Source organism: Echinops telfairi, unplaced genomic scaffold (assembly GCF_000313985.2).
Source record: "Echinops telfairi isolate 266 unplaced genomic scaffold, ASM31398v2 ScPeMD7_7;HRSCAF=31, whole genome shotgun sequence".
Taxonomy (NCBI): Eukaryota; Metazoa; Chordata; class Mammalia; order Afrosoricida; family Tenrecidae; genus Echinops; species Echinops telfairi.
In genome coordinates this window covers 24,726,886-24,742,730 of record NW_022103904.1, presented here as the reverse complement: position 1 = coordinate 24,742,730, position 15,845 = coordinate 24,726,886, and the positions used below count along the sequence as shown (strand labels likewise).

The 15,845-nt window shown below is 52.6% G+C and overlaps 1 protein-coding gene across 1 annotated transcript in view; it reads right to left on the bottom strand.

Annotated features, from left to right (window-relative positions):
* Positions 1 to 7,850: 7,850 nt before the first annotated feature.
* The window catches only part of HOMER2 (homer scaffold protein 2), a 133,911-nt gene continuing 125,916 nt past the window's right edge, over positions 7,851 to 15,845 (bottom strand). The window contains exons 9-11 of the mRNA XM_030884476.2: positions 12,953 to 13,063; positions 12,000 to 12,080; positions 7,851 to 10,427 (exon numbers count right to left, since the gene is read on the bottom strand). Coding sequence (XP_030740336.2) covers positions 10,239 to 10,427; positions 12,000 to 12,080; positions 12,953 to 13,063 — 381 coding nt within the window. The 3' untranslated portion in view covers positions 7,851 to 10,238. The remainder of the gene's footprint in view (positions 10,428 to 11,999; positions 12,081 to 12,952; positions 13,064 to 15,845) is intronic.

Here is a 15,845-nt window from a genome sequence, read left to right as displayed (position 1 = left end):
CCAAGCAGAGCCAGGAAATGCTGGGCTATTACAAGCCTTTCCTTGTGCTCTGAGGGAACGTGTGCCTCCCCTCAATCTGCACTCTTGCCTTGGCTCAGCTGGTGGCCTCGAGGAAATCAACCCTCTTTGGGGAGATCCGCTCATCCACCAATCACCACTGGCGTGGAGTCAATTCCGAGTCAAAGCAACACTGCCGGTCAGAATAGAACAGCGCCCTGGGCTTTCTGAGACGGTAAACCTTTATGAGAGTGGCCAGCCTCATCTTTCTCCCCTGGAGGGGCTGCCGGGTTTGGAGCTCGGCTCTGCTCTGAGTAGCCTCGTGTGTAACCCACGGCACCACTTAGGGCCCTTCTTGGCGTGGTGACATATACTCCCCCGATCTCTTGTTTAGACACAGAGGGCTTTTCTGAAAGATAGCTTGTTGACTGAAAAACAACACAAACGTTTTACCGAACGATGTATTTCTACATAAACAACTTTGTCACAATAAAAATCAAGTAAAATCCACAAACGTATCCAAGGCTTTAAAGGAAAATATTTCCTCTTTAAATAGAAAAAGATCATTTGCCAAATAACATCATACTGAGACATATAAAGCAAAAACTGTTGGAAACACAAGAGAAACAGGCTAATATAAAAGTAGTGCAATAACAAAGCTTTCTTAATCTTTAAGAAGTGAAAATTAAAGGTCTATAATAATATAATCTGTAAAGTCAAATTAGTACACACAGATCAAATTTGGTTCTCTTCAGAGAATACACCTTCTTTTCCTGTTCCCTGGGAACATTTATTAAAATTAACAATGTATTAAGTCCCATGAAAACATCAATAAACTCCTAGATGCAGAAATTGTATAGGCCACACTGTCTTTGACAACACAGCAATAAAACTAGAAATGTATAACAAATGCTAAAAACCAATAATATCAAACAATCTAGAAATTAAAAAGTATAATTTCAGATACCTCCTCAGTGAAAAAAAAAACCCCGAAACTAAAAATAACTTATGACTTAGACCGCTACACATAAATATATTAGAGAAATGGGTAAAGATGTATTCAGAGGGAAAATCCTAGTCTTACAATGCTAACAGCTACATATATTGTTAAACAATAGTATGTTAAAACGGCATTCGATCTGAGAAAATGAAGACAAGAATAAAGCGATGAGTGAGGGTCAGACGCAATGAACAAGCCGTAGGTTACAATAAGATGCAGCTTCCAGGGCTGGTTGGTTAGTGGACGCTTAACATCAATTACATGAGAAAAGCCTAATCAGAATAAAAGGGGAGTACAGACACCCAACACTGGGAGAATGGTGAGCGATACAACAACATGCTAGCACATCTGAAACCCTTAACAAAGAGCCTCATTGCTTAGGAAATGCTGAACTGTCAAAAACTCCCAGAACAGGACGAAACGCTGAAGGGACTGGTAGGCCTGGTGAGACGTGACCACACTGTTGGAGAAAAATTGCCTACGGAGACCCTCGACGTGGACATTTCCACATGTTATGAAAACTTAAGGAGCAGAAAAGTCTACATGTCCTTTAGATTGTTCCAGGGCGTAGAAAAAGAGAGCTTCCCAGTTGTTTGTTTGTTTTAAGGGGCTAATATAACGCTGACCAAGACAGCAGAAAAAACATATCCATTATTTCCTATCTCAGCATCCATCTTGCTGAGATAGGAAAAATCTAAAATAAGACGAGCGACCAAAATTCAGAGGACTTTCTTACTTTAAAGCTCCCATTCGTATTAGACAAGCAGTGCATGGCTCTTGCTGAAAGATCCGATAAATCAGATAAGAAACAACAATCTGCCACAAACCAACGAATCAAACATAACCACTGTTAACACTGAACGGAGATGTAATTCGAGCAATATTTCATGATCACACCAACTTCCTTCGAGGCATGCAAGAGGGCTTGGCATCTGCCGTCTATTAAAATAATCTTATTAGATCAGGCAGAGAGAACCTTCTGATCGTCTGAACAGCTGTGGGAAAGACATTTCATACAATCCCAACATCCATCACCAATTAAAACCACACACATACACACACACACACACCCCTTTCCGCCACCTAGAAATAGGAGGGTAAAACTTCAGTGTGTAAATAAAAGAAGTAAATGTCTCACTGAACATTGTCCTAAAAGTGGCGTTCATTATTATGGGATAAGAAGATGATTAAAACTATGGAGGTAAAATCATAATTACTTAGATATATTATTTACATGAAAAAAGCCAAAGGAACGGAAAACAATGACAAGGAAATTATTAGAAAAAAGAGAGTTAAGCCATGGGCTAGTTACAAACTAAATGTCTGTTAGCCATGAAGAGTCACTAGTGTGTGCCCACATACTACTGCTCTCTTGTGCAAACGTAAGAAGACTGAGGTAGATGGATGAGCACAGACTAGGACGCGGTTCAAGATCTACTGCCGAGTGAAAAGCAAACGGCACAGGAGTCTCCCCGTGGTCAGAAAGGCGAAGCCGCAGCGGGAGAGGACTGGGGATTAGGCACCACTGATCGCTGACTGCTGATCTTGGGGCAGGAGGAGTTTGATTTACCGCCAATTTACATTTTCTTCATTTTTCCCCCTAATGTTTGAATTTTAGTGAACTGTTATTTGATGCTTGACATCAGAAGGACAATGGGTTTCACTTTTCCTTTAGGAGAGTGGCAGTGTCCATGAACTAACAAGGCAGACTGAGAAAACAGAACGCACAAAAGATCACACTAAATAGGAACCACAACTCCAAACGACTTTCTCTTACAAGAAAAAAACAACAACAAAAAAAACATCTACCGAGGAACATAAAGAAAACGTTCAAACCTTTGAAAGGCAATTTGAGGCAAAATATACTGAAAGTCCTTAGAGTCAGGATAGGATATGTTATGTGGCAGTAACACGAATTAACCCTGAATTTCCAGTGGCATAACTTAAGGTTTGTTATTTTTATTCACACGACATATTCTTGCCGGTTGGGTGGGGTGAGGTGGGGGCACGGGGGAAAATATAAAAGAGGTTACCCCACACTGTCACCCAGGGACCCAAGTGGACGGGGGTGCTACTCCTGGGCTACCGCCGTTTGCCGGAACAAAAAAGAGAGAGGCTGGGAAATACACGTCAGACACGGAGGCTCACAGCCTCAGCCTGGAAGTCCCATATGTCTCTTCCATTCGCATCTCAGTGGCCGGAATTAATCACAGAGGACCCTGCCGGACCACTGGCCATCAAGTTGATTCCAACTCACGGGTCAGATCAGAAGTACTCCCTAGGGCTTCCAGGGCTGGTTTCTGGGCAGCGGATCACCAGGCCTTTCTTCTGAGACACCTCTGGAGGAGCGGAACTGCTCACCTTTCAGTGAGCGGTCAAGGGTGTTAACCCAGGGTCTCTGATGACCAGTCCCCTGTGCGCCCAGAAAGGAGAGCCGAGCCAAGCCGCGCAAGCGCTTCCTACGTCTACCAGGCTGTTGAGGCTACAAGTTCAAATTCAGAAATCCCCTCCAATATCCTGAGAAGTTCACGAAAGCGTTCAGAAGAAAGGGTTTCATCTTTTTTTCTAACAGTAATTAAAAAAATGGAGACCACCTAAGGATCCCAGGTACAACCTCTATCTAGGTATATAGTTACATATTTACAAGTGTAGAACTGGATTCACCACACTGTGGTAAGAGGGGAAATGGCAAGTTATAAACAAAGTAGTATCTATAAGAGAAATCGATTTCATGGGGGGGGGCGATGATAAAGAAAGCATCAATTGAAAAGAATCTGAAAAGATACATACCAACATGTTAACACAAGATTGTTTTTCTTTTCACGTAACATGACAGATACGTGATATTTTGTTTTTTTAAAGAAAAGTACATGAGGCTAAGTCAAAAAGCACTTATTTACATAAGTGCGTCTACAAAATCATAGAAGCCTCTGTGAAACAAAAATATTCAAACTGTGAAGCTCTTCTTTCTGGCCCTCTCGAGGTGTGCACCCCCCGGGGGTGGGGTCCCATCTCCAGCCCTTCCCTGAAGAATTCCAAACGCATGGCATGCGCCTGCTCTGCAGCGTTGGCATCCCCGAGCCCGGAGTCACACTCCTCTGAAATCATCTTCGAGTTTCAGGAACAAACAGAAATCTGAAGGGGCAAGTCTGGGGCTGCAGAGTGGACGGGAAAGGCGTCTCAATAAGATTGCCTAGAAAAGTCTCGCCACTCTCAAAGAATGGACAAGTGCGTGTTGTGATAGGGAAAAATCCCTCTGCGCGACTTCCCTTACTGGGTTCCTCCCTCGCCGTCTCCCCCGTCCTTAAAGCTCCTTCATAACACGCCCGACTACTGTGTCCACCGCCCAAATGGAAGAAGGGTCCGCTTCCGAATTCCCCAGCCCCGCTGAGCTGGCCACGCAGGAGCCACCGTTTTCCTGTCGATAGCAGCTTGATTCAAAATAGGCCTTAAACCGAAAAACAAAAACAAAACCCAAGAGAAATGAAACAAGGCTGCATTGCACAGATCAAACTCGCAAGGCCCGTCACAGGCAAGCAATCAACAAGCTGCGTGTGGTACATCCGTCCGCTGGTGAGAAGTCCTCGTGTTGACTGGCTCCCATTTCTGAAGCAGCCTTCCTGAGGCTCAGACGAGTGGCGCGCCAGGAGAGTGCGTCCGTCCGATGGCCCAGGCGTGCTGGCCCAGGCCTGTGCCTGTAGGGGCTGGAACCTTTGCAGCAAGACATTTGACTCCCTCTCATCTATTAATTAAGGCAGCAAGAAGGAGTTTTAAAAAATGAAACGTCTACCCATTGTTCTCATTGAACACTGACATTTGGTGTAGAAGATGCCTCCTTGGCTGCCACATCATAAAACTGGGCAACGGCGACTTATCTCATGCCCGGAGTTTCTCCCAAGCTGGTACAACAGGTAAAAACAGTAACACCTCCCCCACAGCTGTATATCATCCACCCTGTCAATCGTCTGCCAAACAGGTGTTTAGAACAACAGTTTGAACTGCACTGTGGCTCTGGAAGCCTCTGCCAGGTGCGCTGGGGACCCTAGTGGCCTGGCGGACCATGCTCCAGCAGGGCTTCCTGCCGCTGATCGAAGAGAGAGCAGTGCCCCAAGACAAAAGACCCAGACACTCTTCTCGCCTTAAATAGATTCCAGAACAGACGAGAAGCTCACCGTCAGAAATATTACAAGAAGGACTCCTCTACGGTGTACATCTTTTTTATTGAAAATGCTCTCCTTTCTCGTGCTTCCTCCTCCCCCTCCTGCTCCTACACACACACACACACACACACACACACACACACCCCTAAATTCATTACAGTACTTCATCCAGCGCAAAATTCTTACCACATGCCCCCTTTCTGGCTGGCCAGTGTTGGTGGCGGAACTGGAACACCCCCGTTCTAGAGACGCGCGCATGGCAAAGATGAGCAAATATCATACACCTTTCTACCTCTGCAGGGTCCCCCCTCCAGGCTCCCCTCCCTCCCCTCCCCAGAACATGTCCTAGTTCTCTGGGGAAGGCTGGCACTCAGAAATCCCTTTAAATCATGGACATCATTTAAAAATAGTTACGGACATCTATTTGCAAGATTTAGGTTCAACCGCTGGTGCCGCGACCTTCAGTGAAGTGTGCGTGAGGAATAGAGTCGGACCTTCGTTCCAGCTGCTCAGAGCAGCGCAGGCGTCCCCGTAAGGGCTCCCTCACTCCAGTGGCCCCACTAAGTCCACTAAGCCCCCTCACCTCTCGCTCACCTTACCTCCCGGCCACAAGCGAGGGCCCATTATCCGGTCCCTGGCACGCACTCCAATCGCCTGCTATCCAAAGTGGGCCCTGGTTTCTATAGAAAAATATTTTTTTCTTTCTTTAGAAAAGTCTCTAGAAAAAGAGTCCTCCCAAAGTAGGTGGGTCAGGATGGTGTGCGGTTGGCCCACGAGCGATGCCGAAGGCCCTGGCTTGTGAGTGACACGAGATGCTGGGTGACAGAACAGGCCACGTGGTCTCCTGGGAACAGTCTGGGCATCTTCGTTCATACTGTGTTTGAGTGAAACCCTGAGTTCAGAGTGACCAGCATGTCCCCTTGCTAGAGCCGCCATCAGGCACTGTTTCACTCTCTCACATCACATCACCTATCCCTGCGACATTGCCTGGTCTAGGTGGAGTGCTCAGAGACCGATTAACTAGAGGTTACAACACTACGGGACACTCTCTCTAGCACACACTCACACCTAAATGTCATGGGCTCGGAGTCCAGGCTGGCCTGAGAAAAGTCCTGAAGGTTAGAGACCCAAGCTTCCTGGGTGCTGGTGATATTCCACTCAACCCGTTACAATTGGGCAAGGCTGCTTACCCCCTCCCTCCAAAACTACTCCCTCCAGGACTGGCTCATCTCTGGAGGGACTGGGACAGTGGACAGGTACTTCCCGAGCCAGAACTCTGTGCCCATCTCTGCCATCTTAAGACCTGCCATTTTTTTTCCAACCGACTGTCTGCTTCCATTAAGGCCCATCAATAAAGGACTCAACATAAGGATAGGTCCCAGAGAACTCGCCTTTCAGAGCACGGGCAGCGTTTTAACTCACACTGGTGAAGCATTGGGCTGCGATCTGCACCATCGGCAGTTCAAGACCACCAGTAGCTCTTCGGGAGAAAAGAAGGGGCTTCTACTCCTGTAAACAGTTACAGTCTCGGAAACCCGCAGGGGGTCGCTCTGAGTCGGCATCCACTGGAAGGCAGTGAGCTCGGAGTTTGGCTTCTGGAAAGAGTCCCAAAACACTAGACTCAGCCTATCTAATGAACAGCAGTGTGATTCTGAGCCTCTGTAAACTGCCCTTTGCGGTGGACACACGCTAAAGTAATATCAATGTAATATGCTCTTATCAACTGGGTTTGTTTCTCTCTTGCCATGCAGTGTCCTCAAGGGGAAGACAGCAGCCTGGCTCACACACAGATGCTGGACCAGGCGTGGGGCGACCCAGGTGCAGGACTCACTAACATTGCCTGGCTCACTAACTGGGGGACCCTGGGCATGTCACTTCCCTTCCTCCAGCTCCACTTCCCGTCTGGGAAATGCGATGAGGATACCCACTTAGTTCTTCCTCAAACTGAGGTGGGAGGTGAGAGCCCACAGGTGAGCAGGACAAGGATGCGTCACAGGCGGGATGCAGGACTGTAGACGCTCTCCTTCCCGGCCACCCTGTCCCTGTGTGTCACCTGGCAATTTTACAAGCGCTGGGCCCTAGGACAACTTTGTCTCCACTCACCGCTCTCAAATTCCAAGTGAACCCTCCAGTCGGGTCTGGACTGGGACAGAAACAGTTCTTTAGTTTCAGCGTTAAAGAGTTCCACGCTCTGCTCTGCCTCTTCCAGGCTCCAAATGTCACCCCCAAACCAAACCAAACCAAACCAAACCCAAGCTCACTGCCATGGAGTTGATGATGACTCACAGCGACCCTACAGGACAGGGTGGAGTTGCTGAGACGGCGACTCTTTACTTGAGCAGAAAGCCCCGATCACGGAGCGAGCCGCCAGGCTGGAAGGAGATGTTCAGATCAGGAGACTGCATTCAGAAATGGAAGCGTGCAGGTCCCCAGACCTACCCCTCCCCGACATTCCCGGAGCAGAGCGGAGAGAGCCAGCCCTGCCTGCACCTGATGGATGCCAATGACAACCAGGGGCGTTACCACACAGCGCCTGGACTCTCGATAAGGGGAGTGCGCTAAACCTGCTCAAAGCAACACCAGGCTGAACTCAGGGGGTCATGGTCTTGTGTCAAGCCCATCCATCGCAGCATCAGAGGTTGCCACGAACAGCTGCCTTTTTTTTTTTTAAACTAACGGACCACAAGCCTCCATTAGGTCATTCCTAGCCATTACTTTTATTAGTCATTCAGCAGGTAGAGAAACACTTCATCCTCTTTCGAGAAAGACTGGAAAGCCCAGTGCTTTCTGGAAGCTCTGTGTTGTTACGGATGAACTCGACGTCAAGACCAGCTGCCAAGCAGATCGGCTCCCACGCACGGTGACCAGCGTAGAAGTGAGCTCCACGGAGTTTCGGTGGCCGATCTCCAGGAAGTGGATTGCCAGGCCTTTCTGCCAAGGCACCGCTGAGTAGCTGGTTAGTGGCTGAGTGCATCAACGGTTGCACTCAGGTTGGCCCTGCCCAGTGATTCCCCTTCGAAGGAGTCCCTACCGCTTTGAGCTCCTGGACAGCATCAAGAGTTGGCACTAGAGGAGCCCACATAGGAAGGGCACTCTGTCGCCATCCCTCACCTACTCTCTGACCAACCCCTCCCCGCTGGGGAGGCCAGATCACGTGTCTCAACCACAGAGGGACAAAGTAGCCACCGACCACGGCAATGACTCCACCACGGGCAACATTTTTGTCCCCGAGTCACTGCTACTGGAATGCACAAAAGGCTTTACACCAAGGGCCCATCCTCCGCTGGACATGTCACTCAGCATGCTCCTGTCTGTCACCTAAGGGATGGTGGTGGTGGCCGGCTCGTTGACAGCTCAGCTCTCTAAGGTTCTGGCGGGGCCGGTGCATGGAGCACTATCAAAGACTGGTTGCCAGGAGGGCTCCCTGGGCCTCTGGGGAAAGGGCAGGGCCAGCTCCACCTTACCCATCACGACTGGGCAGACCACACCTGCCCTTTCCTGTCTGCCCCTCTCCCTCCACGCTTCCCTTTCTGCACTCCTTAAGAGTCCAGGGAGCTCAACTAAAGCCCCCACGTGGCCCCACGACACCTGCGGGGGTCTCCCTTCAAGTGCCTCCATGCTCCAGACCAAACACCTTGCTTCCCTTCCCACCCCAAGGGGGCCTCTTTGCTTAGAGAGGGGGCTCGGCTAGATGAGAAAGCCACAGGACCGATGTCTCAGCTCGAAACCCAGGCCCCTCAAGCAGGAATCCAGCAGGGCACATTCTAACCACTGGAGAACATTAATTCTTTAGGCGATCCTTCAAAGGGGAAGGGTCCACCAAAGTCCCCCAGAAAGCATTTAGAAATGTGTGGGGCAAGCGTGGGGAGCCTCCTGCCATGCCCGAGCCAGTATGCCCCAGGAGGAAAGGCCAGCAGTGCCCTGAGAAAGGGAGGCCCATGAACAGCTCTGTAGGCTGGGGGGAGAGGCTCACGGCTTCAGCCCCTCCTTGGTGGATCCTGAGAAGGGCAGAGGCCGGCCTGGGACAAGACTCAGCCAGCTCACCTCTCTCTCCCCTGTGGGCCTGAGCGATTCAGTAAGCATCTCAACAGAGGGCCCCACCCTAGGTGCCAAGCCCTGGGCAGCCCCATACCATGAACAGCCAGGGGTCCTGGGATTCCCTGGGCCATAGGAAAAGGGCCGGCCCTATACCACAGAACCCGAGGGACACACACCATGGGCCCAGCTCCTGCTTCCTCCTAGGCCACCCTTCCTGCCCATGGCGGCCAGGAAACTCTTGGGTTCGACCACACCATGAACTGCATTCATGCTGCTCACTGCCCAGCGCGTCTCTCACAGGGGTGGACTCTGCCAGGCTCCTGAGGTTCGAGGAACACACTTTACTCTGCTTACACGTCTCAGGGAGCAATTATTTATTAAGCACCTACTTGTACTGGATGGATACTGTGCTAGGCACCTGCCTGCCTGCGGTTCCCACAGCACAGCCATCTGCTCAGAAGCGAAAACCCAGGAGCACAGCGGGGGCCCTGCAACCTGGGCTGGAGGCAGGCCACCCCCACAGGAGCAACCCCGCCTCCAGAAACCCGCTTTCCCTCCCTGGACAAGGCTGGACTGGTGGTTGTTGTAAAGGATCTCGACAGTGACCGAGAGTGGAGTGGCGGCCTCTGGGACATTCATGTCCGCTCAACACCAGCCAATAGAATGAGGAAACAGCCTGATGCCAAAGTTATTCCTATCTGGATCAGAAAAGACTTGCTTTCTCCCTGTCTTCAGTTCATATGGTTGCAACAGCCCTTGAGAAAGATATGAACATCCCTGCCCCGACTGCATCGACTAGGTAGATCTAGGTCTGGGTTCCTGAGTGAGAGTCTTCCAGGTGTCCACAGCCCCACAAGGCGGAGAAGCGAGAGGAGGGTTCTAATCTGAAGAGGAGCTGAGTGAACGGCACACCTGGTTTGGAAACACGACAGACTACGCCTGCATTTGCAAAAGCAACGCAAACACACAGGAGAGTAGCCTAGTCCTATTTTGTCTCACGCACGCACGCGCACGCACACACACACTCGCACACACACCCAGCCCTAGTTGTCCGTGCCCAGCTTGGAGAGGCCTCTGCGGAAGTCATGGAGGTCATCGATCTTCCCGTCCAGCACCTCCAGAAAGTTCTTCAACTCCACCTTCAGGTGGCGCTGTCGGTATTTGCTCTCCTCGATGTCTGTCTTCAGAGAGCGCACCTTGTCTTCCAGGTTTTGATTGTCTCGCTCAGCTGCCTGGAGTCAAACAGAAGGGAGTGGAAGTTCTGGGGAAAGGAGCGACTGGGGCCGTCTGTCCACCGAGACCTCCTTCGGCCAAACTGCCCATTCTCCACCAGACCTGTGGGCTTGGGAAGGGGGCCTGACATCTCTACGGACACTGTGAATCCCCCAACACGCAGGGCTGCGACCACTGAGGCCAGAGAGGAGAGGGCCATGGGAAGACGTGGAAGCAGGTCTAGACAGACCTTCTATCTGGGCTGATGAAAACGTTTTGGAGACAAAGGAGGTTGTACTCGTATAACTCAAATTCCACACTCATTGCCATCCAGTCCGTGCTGACTCAGAGCCGAGACTGTAACTACTGAGGGGAGTAGAAAGCCCAGTCTGTCTTCAGCTAAACTGCTGGTGGTTCAGAACTACTGACCATGCGGATCGAGGCTTGACGCATAACCAGTATACCACCAGGGCTCCATTTAATACCACAACTGAAAAAAAAAGTAGCGGCCATTTCTGGGTGCCCCTCTCCCCTATGCCATTGGTTTTCCAGCAGAAGCGCTGACCACCACCTGCTGAGGACCAAGTCCCAACACAGAGCACAGAGCGCCGGGGCCTACCTGAGGGCACGGGTTTCCAGTTCACATGGCAATCCCAGGGCGGAGGTGTCAGCCCAGGTCCTGGTGGTCAGCAGAGGCCCTTGCTCACTTTGAGAGTGGGAAGGAGGGGGATGGCTGCCTTTCTTAGTTCTACTGAGAGGGGGAGGCCTCCGCAGCCAGGGGCCAGCCTCCGGGCCTCAGCAGGGAGGGCTGGCTGTGCAGTGTGACTCTGGGACAGCTGCCCGTGCACCAGGATGCGGTTGCCATGGTGACACACTGCGGAGGCCAGGGCCCCTGCTCAGTCTCTGCCTCAGTCCCCTCCAGGAGAATCTGACAGCAGGCTCCGAGGATGGGGCCTGCCTTTGTCCTTGAATGAAGCTTCAGCCCTGCACTCCCCCTCTCTAGAAGGAGCTTCTGAAACTCAGCGGGGCTCCCAAAAGTTCGGGGGCAGTGGGGGTGGGTTCCATTACCTTTTTATTTCCTTTTCCTTTCTTTCTTTTTCATTTTAATTTTCTCACGAGCCTTTGGAAGTTGCCATTGTGTTTTCTATTTTAAGCAGGTGCACGTGAGCCCGAGCCTGTACGGGGCTGTGCATCTGAATGAAGCACCAGTGCATGTCCCTGAGAGCCCCTCCTTATGGGCATCAGACAGGAGGCCAGTGAGGAGGGCCGCTGATCCCTGGCTGGGGAGTGGCAGGGGTTGGCCAGCGCTGGAGTCCTATGCTTTCCAGCCTCCTCCCGTCCTCTCACCCCTGTGGGTCAGTGGGGCTTCTGTGGGCAGGGGACCGGCCGCCCCCAGGGGACCTTCTTGGCACAGAGAGGAGAAAACCAAGACAGCCCCTGCCGAGCCCGCACCCGGGTGTCTGGCCCGCCATGACCACTGGCTTCCTCTTTGCAGGCAAGGGGCAGCGGAGGAAAGGCATATACCACAAATGCCACCCCCCGCCCGCCCGCCCCACCTGAGCTCGGAGGGGGCCCCTCTCCCCCAAGCTTACCTCTAATTTCTCCGAGACGTATTCACATTCGGACATGAGCTGAGGTATGATTTCACTTTGTTTTCGGAGATCTTTCAACTCCTACGTGAGACATAAGTTTGAAAAGGAGCGTGAGAGCAGGCCAGGCGCCAGGCATGGTGGAAAACCCCGTGTGGGCACTGCTGCGGGAAGTCGCCTGCGGTGGCAGGAGGCAGGAGGCGGGGGTCCGCTGTGCCTACGTCTAAGTGACTGATGAGTATGTGGGTGCTGAAACGGCAGGCCAGACCAGCGTGGTCCCTGCAAACCCAGGGGCTGTCCAGTTGGTCCTTGTGTGCGCGTGTGTCAGAGCGCTGTCCTCCACTGCCTTTTCAATGGCTGCTGGGGGGGAGCAGACTGCCAGTCCTTTCTTCCAAGGCACCCCTGGGTGGTCTTGCACCTCCAACCTTCTGGCTCGCAGCTCTGCACACTAACCACTGGCATCACCCCAATCTACTGCCCCCAGGTCAGTCTGACTCCTAGTGGCCGTAGGAGACAGGGCAGAAGTGGCCCCTAGGATGGCCGAGATGGGGTCTCCGTGGGAGCAGACTGCCGCCTGCCTCTTCTCCCAAGGGGCGGCTGCACCTTAATGCTCCCTGGGGCTCTGCACACTGCCCCGGGGGTGGGGGGGGGCAGGCGTTCTCTGGATTCGGGTTTTGTAGGTGAGGCGTGGCCTGGGGCCTGGGGCGTCTGCGCACCTGGCCGTCCAGGACGGCTCTGCCTGCCTCCGTCCTGGCGCAGCCCAGCGCTCCAGTCTCGGTGCCTGGCTGCACCTCTGCGGGGAGGCTGCGGGGGTGGACCAGGCGGGCCAGCACTCGGCAGCGTCTGCTGCGGGGACTCGTGCCTGCCGGCCACCTTCTGAGTTTGTGGGCGATACCACCCCCCGGGGGTTCCCAGGGGAGGAGGGGGCGGGCCCTGTGCAGTGTACCCCTACTCACCGTCTCCTTCTCCCGGAGCTCGGACTCCAGCTCCTCGATCCTGTGCTTCAGCTGGGAGTTTTTCTCCTTCTCTCGGTTGATCTCGCCGCACTGCTCCTCCAGCTCGTCGATCTGTCACAGACAGCGCGCGCGTGCGTCACAGCAGGCACGCGCCTGGACCCAGACCACGGTGGCTCCACCGCCGGCTCCCCTCGCAGCGAAGCCACACATTGACCCCCTTGGGTGCGCTCCTGTGGCTCTGAATCGGGATGCGTGGCTCCTGCCCACACGCTGGCCTTCCGCTCGCTCTCCCTCCAGGAAGCAGCAAACCAAACGCCCTGCCCTCGTGGCTTCCCCAAGCTGTTAACTCTTTACAGGAGTAGAAAGCCCGATCTTTCTCCCGAGGACTGGCTCGGGGTTCCCAACTGCTGATCCTGCCGGTCACCGCCCGGCTCTTAACCATGGTGCCCCCAGGACTCCCAAGTAACTAAGGAGACCTGGCTGCAGCATGTATCCTGTATCGTGCTCTGCGCTCCTGCTTTTCCCAGGCCTCGGAGAGTGGCTCTTGGTTTGCTTTAAGGGGCCCCCTGAACCTTTCTGCTCCTTCCCTGCGTCATCATGGAAGCTTAGCCTGAGTTATGCTGCATCACAGCAAGGGCGGGAGCCAGCAGGGGCAGGAACCCGTAAGTCTGTGGGGCCTTTTATTGCTGCATGACCTTCCTGTGATGTGTGCTAAGGGGCCTGGCCTGTGACCCTCAAACTGCTTCCCACGTGGGGTGGGCACGGGAAGGCCAACACCCCTGGCATTGCCAAGTGGCATCAGGCATTTCCAGGGGCCGGAGTGCATGTGTGCGGAGAAGGGCTGGGTGACATGAAAACACAGGCCCGTGGCACCCCTGGTGGCAGCAGTGGGTGGTCACCGTAAGGACACTTCTGTTGCTATCGTGTGTTCTGGATACCTAGCCACCAGGGGGACATCTGGAGAGCCCCCGTCTGTAGCCCTCTCCTCCGGAAATGAAGATTCCCTTGTTTCCCATTCAGAGAAGTAGGCAGTCCTCCAGTGACGTACAATCTCTGTCTCCACCCCCCTGCTCCCCCCCACCCCCCTCACACAGAGCCAGGCATCCCGTTCTCTGCTTGAGAAAAGGAGATAAAGGGAGAGCAGTCCTGCTGGCAGGCAGATCTGGGAAGGAAACCTGCCAAGTCAGCAGCTGGCCTGGTGCCCCTCACTGTCAGCACTTTGGCCATTTGCGTGGAGAGCTCGAGACGGTCTGCAGAATGTGCCATCAGCATCCAAGTAAGACAGTGACAGAGAGCGCTGGGCCACAGTGGCTCCCCTCCAGCTAGGCAGAGCCGACTGTCACACTGGCCGCCCCTTCCACTCAAGTCTCCGTCTTCAAAAGCAGGCTCCAAAGCCCCGAGTGTTAGTTGCAGGTAGAGTTAGCAGGCTGACCACCCAAATATGGTTAGCCCTGAAACCTCAGTCCTCAGTGGGGGAGTCTCCGGCCATCCCAAACCACCTCAGTCACTCAGTCCAATTATGGCGAGAATGGGAGATTAATCCGTTATAGCAACCCAACCATGGGCCACCAAGTCCATCCCGACTCACAGCGACCCTACAGCCCAAAACAGAAGCACTCCTTAGGGCTTCTGAGACTTGTCAGTCTTTATGGGTACAGCCAGCCACATCGTTCTCCCATGGAGTGACTCGGGGATTAGAACCACCAACGCTGTGGTTAGCAGCCCAATGCTTAGTCCACTACGGCACGAGGATGGGTGAATTCTGAAGGAAGCAGAACGCTGGGATGCCACCCCAAGAGAGCACCAGCCACAGCTGACAGCACCCACCTTTTTCAGAAGGAAAAAGGCATGCTCCTTTTCAACCCCGACTCTGCAGTTTTACAAATAATGATTTGCATAGAAGCAGGGTGTCTCAGAGCACTCTCTTTCCAAGTCTCTCTCTTCTAACCCCCCATGGACCCCTGAACCCCTCTGCCCATCTAGGACCATGAACCACAGAAAGGCCCACTCTCGGCGAGCACCAGAAGGCACTATTTTTTTCCAGGGCTCAAAAAGGGACCCTCGCAATTGATTGATTTTGGTTTTCCCCTTAGCACCAAGAATTAGAAAAGCTGGTTTCACAACAACATTCCATCAAGCCTTCAGGTGAACTTCCTCCTGAGAACTGCTGGGGCATCCACGTAGCAGGGGAAAGGCAAGCTCACCTGGGGGTGGGGTGGGGGCCTGTGATGAGGGGAGGACCAGCACAGTCATCAAGGGAGGATCAGAGGAGTACAGGACTTCTCCAAAAGCAGGGGAGGAAGCATTTGGGTTTCGAGCCTTGGATTTATCACCCGGTTTAAAGGCTCCGATGTTTACACCTAGACTCCTCTTTTGTTCTAACATTTAAATGAACTCAAGAGGTCTCGGATTCAAGCATGCATATGCATGAAAGATATGCTGTGTGTTTGGCAGCCAAGTTCAATAAAACAGATGATAGCAAATGCTGGAGAGATGAGAAGAGATTGGAACCCGCATGCACAAACACCTTGCAAAGTGCTGTGGTGCCACCATACAAAATTTGGAATAGCCATTGCTTCTGATCCAGAAGTCCCTCTGCCGTGTTATGTCCTAAAGAAATAAGAGCCATAGCACAAGCAGACTCCCCCCCACCCCCCCGCCCCCCAATGCCCATTGCAGCCCGGCTCACAATAGCACGAAGGTGGAAACCACCCATCTTCCCATTGGTGGAAGAACAGATAAAGAAACCCCATTACATCACACACGGACTGCTATCCATCACCCCACAAACAGTGAGGAAACCACGAAACACCTCATGATCCAGATGGACCTGGAGAACATAGTGCTGAGAGAAATCACCGAATCACCAAAGGAGCAGCATTACACGAGTCCA